Source organism: Xenopus laevis, chromosome 5L (assembly GCF_017654675.1).
Source record: "Xenopus laevis strain J_2021 chromosome 5L, Xenopus_laevis_v10.1, whole genome shotgun sequence".
Lineage (NCBI taxonomy): Eukaryota > Metazoa > Chordata > Amphibia > Anura > Pipidae > Xenopus > Xenopus laevis.
In genome coordinates this window covers 135690209-135702329 of record NC_054379.1, presented here as the reverse complement: position 1 = coordinate 135702329, position 12121 = coordinate 135690209, and the positions used below count along the sequence as shown (strand labels likewise).

The 12121-nt window shown below is 40.2% G+C and overlaps 1 protein-coding gene across 1 annotated transcript; it reads left to right on the top strand.

The window, feature by feature from the left end:
* Window positions 1–2080: 2080 nt before the first annotated feature.
* On the top strand, window positions 2081–11974 carry erfe.L (erythroferrone L homeolog). Its single transcript, XM_018263872.2, has 8 exons — window positions 2081–2661; window positions 5926–6111; window positions 6402–6507; window positions 8726–8880; window positions 10106–10214; window positions 10849–10933; window positions 11086–11158; window positions 11564–11974. The coding sequence occupies exons 1-8, from the start codon at window positions 2536–2538 to the stop codon at window positions 11660–11662; spliced, it is 939 nt and encodes a 312-aa protein (XP_018119361.1). The 5' UTR covers window positions 2081–2535; the 3' UTR covers window positions 11663–11974.
* The last annotated feature ends 147 nt before the right edge of the window (window positions 11975–12121 follow it).

Genomic DNA, 12121 nt, shown 5'->3' with positions numbered 1-12121 from the left:
CACTTCCTTACATCAGTTGGTTCACTTCACACTCCAGGGCAAACAGGCATTCACACCACAATTTACTTAAGAAACTTCTCGCACACTTGCTAAGCAAATCTTCTCTTTATGGTTAGGTACCCCCTCTGAGGCTTCCAGACACATCCTTTCCAGGGTTACTCACCCACCTCCCGGTCCTGGCAGCGATCGTATACACTACGCCCTGCGTTACCCCGGGTAGGAATTTTCTGTGACACCTTCCGGTCCTACCGGTCCAGCATACGCTCTATGCCCCTCTGGTCTACTCCGGATAGGAATTTTCTGTACCCCTCCTTCAGGATGTTCTTTTGCCTCACTATCACTTCCACCCTAACTGGCTTAGACTTGGCTCATATGCCACTATCTCCTTGTTGGGGCCACAGCTGCCCGAACTAGCTGTTCCTAACTACCTGAAGTACCTAGTACTTCCACTTGGTGACCTGTCACTGTCTACATCCACAGTCAAAGAACCCTGCCCTGGTTGTGTCCTCTCCTTAAATACCCTTCTTTTCCACTTCCCTCTAGTGGCTGGGGAAGGAACTGCACCTAAACACAAAAGTTATCCTTTGCTGCCCTCCTGTGGTGACACCTACAAATTACATTTTCATTTACAAACATTTTACAATTTACAACACTTTCCACAACTTTTCAATCCACACTAATTCCACAGTTACATTTTTGTCCAACACTCGGTCACCATCTCACAGGTTGGCTTTAAACATCTGTTACTGCTTGTGCAAGCCTGTATGAACAGTGATAAGTGGTTCTCATATTGGTCAATGGCAAGTGCCATGGGTTGTTTAGATGCACATGGTGTGATATTAGAATAAAGGATTATAGAGTGTGATACACATCAAAAGCAGAAGGGGGCACTGGGGTTTGCCATTTGTCCAAAACCACTTGCCTGGGCTTCAGAGTGATGAAAGCTGGACAGATCTCTGCCAGACTGATTTGAAATGACAACTGCTTGTCAGCTATCACATAGCCCCACCCACTGACATCATCACCCCACCCCTAAAATTCACAGCTCCTCCCTCAACATCATCATCTCGCCCCTTGTGTCATTCGACTTGCCTCCTGCGGTAGATTTGTCACATGTGCAGGAGTTTCTGTAGGATTTACTCAATAATAAAAATTTTGTTGGAGACATGCACCGAGAGTGCATTGGGAACTGCAAAAAAAAAAAAAATTAATTAATTGAGGTTGGGGCCAATACGTTGTCCCTCCAAAGATAAGAACTCCTCCTTATCTGTAAGCCTTAGACACAGGCAACAACTGGGGGAAGGGAGGAAGTTGTATACACTGAGCTCAGTTTAAACAAATATGGGTTTCGGGTGGTGAGGGTATAAACAATGATACAATAGTAGTTTTTAACAAAAATGCAGTTCTTTGTGCTTTTTGCATGTGTGTATTAACAATATTTACTAAATATTTATCAAAATCCAAAAATATCTTATTTTCTGAAATCTACTCCGACCAAATCCGCACAGGTTATTTCCCCTTAATTATCAATACATTTTCCCAAAAATTTCCTGTGCAGGAAAAAAACTAGAAAAATGTAAAAAAAAATTCAAATCATACAATTTTTTGGATTTTCCTCCCAAAAACTCAGATTTTTTCGAATTTTTGCCCAAAAACCAAGCAATTTTCGGATTATTGCACAAAACCCGGCACAGATCAGGATATCTTGTGGACTGCTCCCATTAACTTATATGGAACCTCCACAGGTCTAAGAAGCCGGATTATTGGATTCAGACTTTTTCCATCCTCGGGTATAATAAATTCTGAAAAATTTTAGTTTTTTTCCTCTTTATTCGAATTTTTGGCATTCAGACTTTAATAAATAACGCTCTAGTGTTTGATGTCATGTATGTGGTATCTTTCATTTCTTCAGGGTTCTGAGCTTTGTGCCAATTGCCTACAGGACTATAGAGCAGACAGTCTAGGGTCAGACAAGGATGGATTATAAGAACCCAGCACCTAGATGTGTGCCTCATTAGATCTATGCAACACATTTCTCCAAATACTGTTTCTTGGAATGGCCACACTCCTGCTCTGTACTGCTAATTGTGTACGTGTGGGGCGTTGGGTGCACTTCGGTGTTATCTAAGCCATGAAGGCAAGACAGTTCTCAAGAGCTGATACTGACATATATTGGGCAACAGCAGGACAAGGCAGAGGAAGGGGTGACAGCAGAGAGAGGCATTGACAGTAGGAACCTGTTATGTGCCATTGTTTATTTAGTGAACCCTTCTTTAAATGTGAGTGATTTCCAACAGGACTGTTTGTTTTTCTGTCTAATAAGTACAGCCTCTATGTTTATGCTGCTTGTGTGAATCACCGCACAGTAATATTTAGGGGACCCTGAGGGAAAGTAATTGGGGTGCAACCTAAGCAGAAGCTGAATAAGCATAACCAGTCAGTGTAGGGAGCTCAGGCCTCTTTGAGAAGCTGTGCCCCAGTGTGTTCAACAGGATCCAGTACTTGTTTTGTTGGGCCAGTCAGACCCCCAGGATAATGGATGCCGAATACAAGCCGATCCCTCTGCGCTGTGTGCTCATGACTATCAGCATGGGAGTGTTGTTGATTCTCTTCTGTGCTGGACCTGCCTGCACCCACAAGAACAGATCATTCATGTTCCAAGTAAGTTTATCATCTGTTTCAATAAGCAGACTCCTGGCATAGTAATATAATCCCATGCTGAATGCTACTCAAAGGCAACATGTGCCATGTATTTGCTCTGCTTCTTGCATATCCAGTGGTAAATACAGTTACTGTAGATATTTATGTGGGCACATGAGCTTACAGTCAGGTGAGCTTTTCTGATAATATTTTATAATGTGTGTTTTTCAGTGTCCACCAATCAGGAACAGGTTCCCAAACTTTGGGGCTACTTGAGTTTCTAAAGCAATAGGTGGGGTTCTTTCTTGAGTGCCAGTTTTGACCTGATTTGGGGTGTATTACTCTTTTTTTTCTTTTCTAAAAACTTGTGGCATTAGCTTGTGGTAGTCTTACCCTATTACAAAATCATAATACAGGATTGGGAACCCATTATCCAGAAAAGCTCCCAATTATGGAAAGATCATCTCCCATAGACTCCATTTTATCCAAATAATACAATTTTTTAAAAATTATTTTCTTTTTCTCTATTATAATGAAACCATGCATTGCACTTGATCCCATCTAAAATACAATTAACCCTTATTGGAAGCAAAACAATCCTGTTGAGTTTATTTAATGTTTATATGATTTTCTAGCAGAATTAAGGTATGATCCGAATTGCAGAAATATACTTTATCCAGAAAACCCCAGGCTCTGAGCATTTTGGATAACAGGTCCCATACCGCTACACAAATGCAGAATTCTAGTATAATGCAAATATGAACTTCATTGGAACCCCATTTTATGTTTTTTTAGGGGACCAGAAATAGATGCTGTCTGGGAAAATGTAAAATCAGGGAAATTAATGATGTAATATATATATGGATGGGACCACAAATAATGGCATTAAATGAGGGAAAACTTAAAACCAGAGGAAGTAAAATTGAGGTTTCCCATTTAAAGGGGTTGTTCACATTTAAATAAACTTTTAGTTTGCTATAGAGAGTGATATTCTGAGACAATGTGCAGTTGGTTTTCATGTGGCTTTTGAGTTATTGAGCTTTTTATTAAACAGCAATCCAGTTTGAAATTACAGCAATATGGTTGCTAGGATCCAGATTACCCTAGCAACTGTGCATTATAAATTTGTAGCCTTACAGAGCATGTGTTTTTTTGGATGGGGTCAGTGCCCAACATTTGAAAGCTGGAAAGAGTCAGAAGAAGAAGAAGACAAATCATTTAAAAACTATGAAGAGAAAAATGAACATATGAAGTGGTTTTTAGACATTTTTTGGGGTTTGAGCATTATTTTCTGCTCCAGTATTTGGTCATTTTCCTTAAGGGATCCTGTCATCGGAAAACATGTTTTTTTCAAAACACATCAGTTAATAGTGCTACTCCAGCAGAATTCTGCACTGAAATCCATTTCTCAAAAGAGCAATTTTTTTTATATTTAATTTTGAAATCTGACATGGGGCTAGACATATTGTCAATTTCCCAGCTGCCCCCAGTCATGTGACTTGTGCCTGCACTTTAGGAGAGAAATGCTTTCTGGCAGGCTGCTGTTTTTCCTTCTCAATGTAACTGAATGTGTCTCAGTGAGACATGGAATTTTACTATTGAGTGTTGTTCTTAGATCTACCAGGCAGCTGTTATCTTGTGTTAGGGAGCTGTTATCTGGTTACCTTCCCTTTGTTCTTTTGTTTGGCTGCTGGGGGGGGGGGAGGTGGGTGATATCACTCCAACTTGCAGTACAGCAGTAAAGAGTGATTGAAGTTTATCAGAGCACAAGTGACATGACTTGGGGCAGCTTGGAAATTGACAATATGTCAGATTTCAAAATTGAATATAAAAAAATCTGTTTGCTCTTTTGAGAAATGGATTTCAGTGCAGAATTCTGCTGGAGCAGCACTATTAACTGATTCATTTTGAAAACATTTGTTTTTCCTATGACAGTATCCCTTTATTACAAAATCACAGATTTATGAAAGCATTATTATATCAATCATCATGCTCTGGTTCTAAAAATCCCTAGGACAGCCAATAAATATTCTCTACAGGGGGCAAATTCACTAACCTGCTGAAATTCGCCAGCGCCGGCTTCGCTCGCATCGCAACACTTCGCCAGGCATAGATTCACTAGGACAACGCCAATTCACTAAAATCCAAAGTTGCGTCCAGGGCACCAAACTCTGGAGTTCTGAAGTTGCACTAGCATTACTGTGCTAAGCGAAGTTGCGCTAGCGTTGGCTAATTTGCATATGGCGGGAAGTTAAAGTTGAATGGACGTATATGTTGCAGCAAATACATTACACTACACAAGGATACCTTAATACAATAAACGATACACTGGGCACATGTGTAGGGCATTATAACAACTTTATTTTATGTGCCATATGGTAGGAATTGTATGGGGGAACCCGGGTACCCAAAAAAAAATTTACGGACTTTTGCAGCCTATCACCCTGAAAAAGTAAAAGACGCTAGGGTTTTTTGGGACTTTCAACTAAAACTTGAAGAAGCTCTATACATTCAATTGCACTTCGCCTGGTCTGAGCTGGCGAAGGCAAGTCTGGCGGAACAGGTAACGTTGAGTAAAAGGTGCATCTTAGCAAATTTGCGAAGTAACGCTCTTTCGCCAGAGTGAAACATCGGCTGGCTTAAGAATGCAAAGTAGCGCTAGAGTCTATCTCCTTCGCTAGTGAAGTGACGCCTGCGCGGCGCCCATTAGTAAATCAGCGAAGTCCCGAAATGACGTCATGCTGGCGAATTTTCACTAACGTTAGTCACTTCGCCCTTTAGTGAATTTCCCCCTAAATCTCTCTGTAAGTGTAATTCAGTCTGCTCTGCCAGGAATATGTCGCACAGCAAATTAGCATTTATCCTATACTTATCCTATATCCTATATACTTATCCTATTATCCTATATTTATCCTCACCCTAAACGGCCTTCACATTGGGGTCCTATTCATTAGTTCTGGGCCAGTCTAGAGTTTGGGAACCTCTGCCTTATAGAACAGGAATTGCATGTGAAAATAAGGTATGGATGATTATTTGCATTACATGGGCAATTTTATTGTACCTACAATGAGAAATATGAATCACTGCCCAATTGAAGGCTATATTCTGCAAGTTGTATGCTTGATGCTTTTAGGACTAATGTATGACTGGACTGAATTCTCTTAGTGTAATATAATATTATTGAATAGATATCAGTGCCAGCAATTATAGACTGCACATAGGCTCGTTCTCATAAGATGTGTTTCTGGACTGGGTAAAATTTGATTGATTCTTCTGTTTATGCAGGTTAAGCCGGTCACAGTTCTTCCTCCACTAGCGATCCCTAGGCTGACAACCCCGCAGGAGTCTTCAGAAAAGGTCCCCCGGATAGAGCGCCCCCCTTGGCCACCTAAAGAGTCCTGGTTGATGCTCCTGAAAAATTCTGACCGTGCACCCAACGGCAAAAAGAAAAGCCAAGAAGAAAGCTTGCGTGTGAGACTCCTCACTGCTTTACATGACTGTTGCTCAATTATGTCTCTCTCTGCTTTTATTTGAACTTGTCGCTCAATTATGTCTCTCTCTGCTTTTATTTGAACTTGCACACTGTGGTTTCAGTACATCAATTCTATGCCTTTACTCATCACATATAAAAACTCAGCCATGTTTATGTTCTTGCACACACACATGCACATACCTAGGTATATATTAGAAGGCCAAAACTTCAGCTCCTGTCTCAATAGCTTGCCATCTCTTTCTCTTCTGCCTTATTGTTTGCTGTCTAGCCGTGTCGCCGTGGCCCTATTGGCCCCCCAGCACCTGCTACACATCACAGTTACAGTCCTGTTTTAGAGAGGAAGAAGCTCCATCATTTCCTGCAGTTGCTGAGCGGTAAGTCTGTAAATTGCAATTATATTATATATTACAGTGATAAAATAATCTTACCCTCCTTAAAAAAGAAATTGAGTTAAAAGAAACCATAGTTGGCACAATGATCCATTCATTCATCTTTTTCTACCTAGAACTGGAATGGTCAGTTGTATCAAATGCTACAGAGAAATCAAGGAGTAGGAACATGGAATAGTGTCCCTAGTCCTAAGCAACATGGATACTGTTGATGAACTTAGAGCTGTTGCAGTAGAGTGACCTGTATGGAAACCTGACTGAAAGGGGTCAAGAAGATGATTGTTATGTAGGACCTTCAGCAAACTGTTTGAGACTGTCCATTCTAGGAGCTTGGAGGGGAAGAACAGTAGTGAGTTAGGCCTATATTTATCAAAGGAAGCTGCATGAGAGAAAGTTTTCTGAAGTATTGGTGTGACAATGGCATGCTTAAAGGTGGATAGAAATATACCAGTTGAGAGGGATGAGTTGAATATGTGGGTTAGTGCACAAATAACAGGGCATAATGAGTCTTTTAGAAAGGGTGATAAAATTGGAGCAAGAGTGCTGGTGGCCATATCTCATTACTTAACATGGGACTCTAGCAAGATTTATAAGGCTTTAGTATGCTTGTACACAAATAGTATCTATATATCTGTAATATTCACAACTTTCAACCCTGGACATAACTGAGCTTTCCTTAGGCCATGTAACACAATATCACAACAACACATGGAGAGATGGAAACATTGTTCAGGCTACTCTTCAGAGGATCTCCCCAATTTGATTATTCTGCTTTAAAAAAACATTCTCAGAGTAAAATACCTAATAATGTTGGTATCAGTGGCGCTTCATTATCCTAGCTCTCTGTTCACACTTTCATTGTCATGTTTTCTGACAGAACGTCTGAACCTTTTATTCTCTCAAGGGTCTGTCTTAGAGCCTCTGCTCTTCTCTCTTTACATTTTCCTTCTGGGTGACCTTATTACATGCTTCTCCTATAATCTTCAGGGCTTTTGCACACGGGCAGATTCGTTGCCTCACGAGGAAACTTTGTGCGACTTCGGAAATCAAAGCGCCTTGCATTGCTGCAGGCAATTTTCCATTTTAGCAGGCGGAAGGCAGTTCGGGGAGATTGTCGACCCAAAGAAGAGGTGATTAGTTGCCAGGCAACTTAATCTCCCTGAATCTGCCCATGTGCTAAAGCCCTTACACAGTGACACACAGATCTTTCTCCCCAGTCCCGATCTCAGCCCTGCTAGTCCCACAATGCCTTACTGCTGTAGCATCTTGGATGGCTACTCACCACCTTACATGTCCAAGACTGAAGTTCTTATAGTCTCACCTAAATATATCCCCTCCCTCTATTTAACATTTATAATCGACAATGTCACCCTATGTCCAGTCTTGCAAGACAGGTGTATGAGTGTCGTCTAAGACCCATCCTTCCCCAAAAGATGCAGTTTTTTTTCTAAGAAGCATTGCAATCATTCCTCTGTCCCTCTACTGCTAAAGCACTGGCTCAGCCCCTCCTACTGTCCAGGATAAACTACTGCAATATATTACTAGCTTTTCTCCCTGATCACTACCCGCTGCAATCCATCCTTGCTGCTGCCCACATCATCTCATCTCAATACTTCTTGACTGCCTCACTACTAAAGGCTTCCAGTAAAATGGTGCATTAATTACAAAATTCTTATCTTGTCCTTCAGAGCCCTACATTCATGTACTCCTCTCTACAAATCTGCTCTTATCCGTACACTCCTTTCCGGGCTCTGCACTAACCTCAAGACAATCCGTGGACAATAAAGTTCACCAAAACAGCTGAGTCACACAAAAAAAAACCCTTTCTTATTGCACCTCATCTCTGGAAAGCTTCAGTATGTTATAGCTCCCACACTTTTCTCAGAGCTCCTTAAAATTCTCCTACTAGAGTAAGCATTTAGCTAGACTTTGTCTGCAGCAAGACACCCTTAACCCATGCACTTCTTACCCACCCCTTTTGTTTCAGTCTCCTCTTCCTAATAGATTGTAAGCTCTTTGGGGCAGAGAGCTCATACCAAATGTGTATTAAAACACCTAAGCAATAAGCATAGATTTATTATTTTCACTGTCTAATTATATTATGCCCTCACTGTGTACATTTTTGGTGTTTTAGAAAATAATTACATATATTGTTTAGCCATACTGCTTTATAACTCACATTAACCTTTTTTTTTTTAAACAGAACTTCTTAGAAGGCTGAATGGGGAACGCACAGAGATACACAAGTATCCACTAACTCTCACCCCTTCAACTGTGCACGCTGCATTTATCTGTAAGCTAGCCCAAAGTTCCGCTTTGGAACAGGGAGTCCAGAGAGAGCTGCGCCAGTACCAACAGGTTAGATACAGAATATGGTGGCAGCACAGACAGGTGAACATAATATGTGGGTAAAAGAATGTCTGTAAAAAGGAATACCATGCCCACTATGATCTCTGACAGTCTAAATCTTTGGAAGCACAGGTTTTTTAAGTTTAGCCTGTCCTATGCTTATCAAGATTCCAGTTAGTCTTCATAGTTTAAATTTTTTGCCTTTCGCTTCTGCATCTTTCCAGTTTCCAAATGGGGTCACTGACCCCCTGTAGCCAACAAGCTATTGCTCTGTAAGGCGACAATGTTATTGTTACATTACATTACTTATCCTTCTATTCAGGCCTTCTTCTATTTATCTTCCAGTCTCTCATCCAAACCTCTGCCTAGTTGTGAAGTTAAATTGGACCTAGCAACCAGATAGCAGATTCCAATCCAGAGATCTAATGAACAAAACAATAAACCATTAAAAAAACTATTATAAATAAAATATGAAGACCAACTGCAAGTGTGTCATTTTAGGAAAATTTACATACAAAGTAAAAATGGATATAAATGAAAGTAAGTAAGAAAGAAAGAGCAAAGAGTCCATTTCAGAGTAAGCAGAAATAAACAACAGTAATCACATAATTTATTGTGTTGACATCCAAGTGCCCCAAACTGACTAGTCGAGGAGTCATTAAGTCGTTTTTTACAGAAATCAATAGAGGGAACAGCAAATGTGAGGTGTGTTACTATACGGAGCAAGCCTAGAGGAGGGGAGCAGACACCAGGGTAGAGTCTTGCGGTTGCTTAGAAGTAATTTTTTAAACCCCAGATGCGCATTTTTACCCACATGGGCTCGCTACCCAACCCGCAACTGCCTTATCCAAAACCCGATCCATGACCCGCTGACCAGCATTAAACAGGAAGTTCAGTTGCTACAAACTGCAAGAGACATCATCAGGAGTGAGTCAAATTCACACTTAGAAATAGAAAGGTATACTTTTTCCAAATGGTAAGGGGCATGGTATCAATGTGCTGCTTTTATATGTTTGTTGTTCTGTAAATAAGTTACTAACTAGCTTTATATCATTTGGCCATTAAACTGCTTTCTGATCTCAAGGCCCGTCTGCTAAAAATTACATCTAAAGGTGAATCTCCCCTTTAAATGCAGTTTTAACCAATAGGCAACTATGAATAATTCACAACACTTGCAGCAGATCATGAAGAGAGAGAGATATTTATTGCTTCTTATGGATTTCACGTCTCACAGGCACAAGAAGACGGCTCATTTAATAGAGGAGCAGGTCTTAATCTCACCATTGGCCGATATACTGCCCCATATAGTGGACTTTATGCTTTCAATTCAAGACTGAATATTGGTGAGTCGCACATTATTTCTCTCTAAAAAACAAAAGAAACTCTCTCTATACCTATATGTTTGGAAAATGATATCTAGTCGGCAGCATCAGCAACATCCTGCAAAAATAAAAAGGCATAGTAAAACTGGATTATTGCCTTAGCTTCCTGTCCAACCCTCTCTAGGAGCCTGTCCTTCAAAGACCAGTTTATGATGAACTTCTGAGGATGAATCGGAAACAGGCCAGGTTTCATATTTTAATGACTAGGGTCTCTCTGTAATGAAATCTGGTTAATAAGCCTTTCTGTATAAAGTTATGTATATTAAGAATTGATCCTCTATAACAGTGATCTCCAACTAGTGGGTTGTGAGCAACATGTTGCTCCCAGTGGCCCTTAAAGTGTGTGTTTATTTTTGTATTCCAGGCTTCAAAGTTTTAATTGCATAAAAACCATGTGTACTGCCAAAGAGAGCCTCCTGTAGGCTGCCAGTCCACAGAGGGGCTACCAAATACCCCATCAGAGCCCTATTTGGCACTCACAGGGACTCCCAGGGGCTTGTGTTGCTCTCCGACTTTTTATTTTTAAATGTGGCTCACAGATAAAAAAAGGCTGGGGATCCCTGCTCTATAACAATGCTCCTGTATTTGTTTGCAGGTTTTCAGGAGCATTCCCCATTGGACACAACATCAGGCTTTCTGAGAGCACAAGTGTGTATCCAGTCCTTATGCCAAAAACACTTGTAAGTATTTCATATCTGCCTCTGGATGAAAATCCCCATCTGTTTCCACTTGCCAAGCACATTATTGTGTTTAATAGAGATAAAGAACTGGATACATAGGTTTAAGGGCGATGTTAACACGTTGTTATATTTTGGATATTTTTACCCTTTAGGTCTCTGCAACAAACCAGCCAGATCAGTGGAGCACCTCACACACTTAATGTACATGGAGTCTTGTACCTGCAGGTAAGCAGAGTATGTAGATCACAAACGAGTCTCTATAAAATTGATGAGCCTCCCAGCAGTTTGTACAAAGGAAACAACTAACACAAATGATTGTGAGCATTTTACTGTACAGAAGCCGCATTCAAAAACTAAGAGAAAACACACGGGCAACTTATGGAAAGAGGTTTCATGTGGATCAGTGTATTATTGGTGTATCTGTTACATATAAGTCTCAGCCTATGATTACACATGGGTATCCTAATTGGATTCAAATGTAATGCTATATAGGAGTTGTTATTAACTCATTATGATTAACTCTTTAATTAGAATTATATTCACTGATCTTTGCAATAGAGCACTATGGATTATTACATTATGAAGGACTGAATGGACTAAATCAAAGGTGCATTTCTTTTTTTGTTTCAGGAAGGACAATATGTTTCAGTGTTCCTCGAGAACAGAATGAGTTATCCTGTTGTAGTGGAGCAAGGATCAGAATTTAGCGGGGTGCTGCTCGGACAATGAAATACTGCCACGTGACTAGCTTTCTGATACCTCAAGCAACATCATCCATGAGTGAAGATGCAGAAGACATAGGGTCAGGTTGACTACTAATAATCTATAAAAAAAAAAGCCAACACTGTTTTGTGACTACTGTTATCCATCATAAAACACATATACAGTACGTATATATATTCTTAGTTGGGCTTAGGCAGAAAAGTTGCATTTATTTATAAAACCCTGACAAAATTAATATTTCTGTTAAGAGAGTGCTTTTTAGTATGTTATAGAGTGGAGAATTCTAAGGAACTTTTCAATTGGTCTTCATTTTTTTATTTTGAGTTATTTGCCTCCTTTTTCAGATTTCAAATGGGGGCACTGACCCCAATTAAAAAAAACACATGCTCTGTAGGGTTACACATTTATTGTTATAGCTACTGTTTCTATTCAGGATCACTCCTATTCCAATCAATGCATGGTTGT

What these genes read in the sequence shown, in the direction of transcription:
- erfe.L (XM_018263872.2), top strand. Translation starts at nt 2,536, where the DNA reads ATGGATGCCGAATACAAGCCGATCCCTCTGCGCTGTGTGCTCATGACT. An exon ending in GCCAAGAAGAAAGCTTGCGT is followed by an intron (nt 6,112 to 6,401) that starts GTGAGACTCCTC and finishes TTTGCTGTCTAG; the next exon opens with CCGTGTCGCCGTGGCCCTAT. An exon ending in TCCTTATGCCAAAAACACTT is followed by an intron (nt 10,934 to 11,085) that starts GTAAGTATTTCA and finishes TTTACCCTTTAG; the next exon opens with GTCTCTGCAACAAACCAGCC.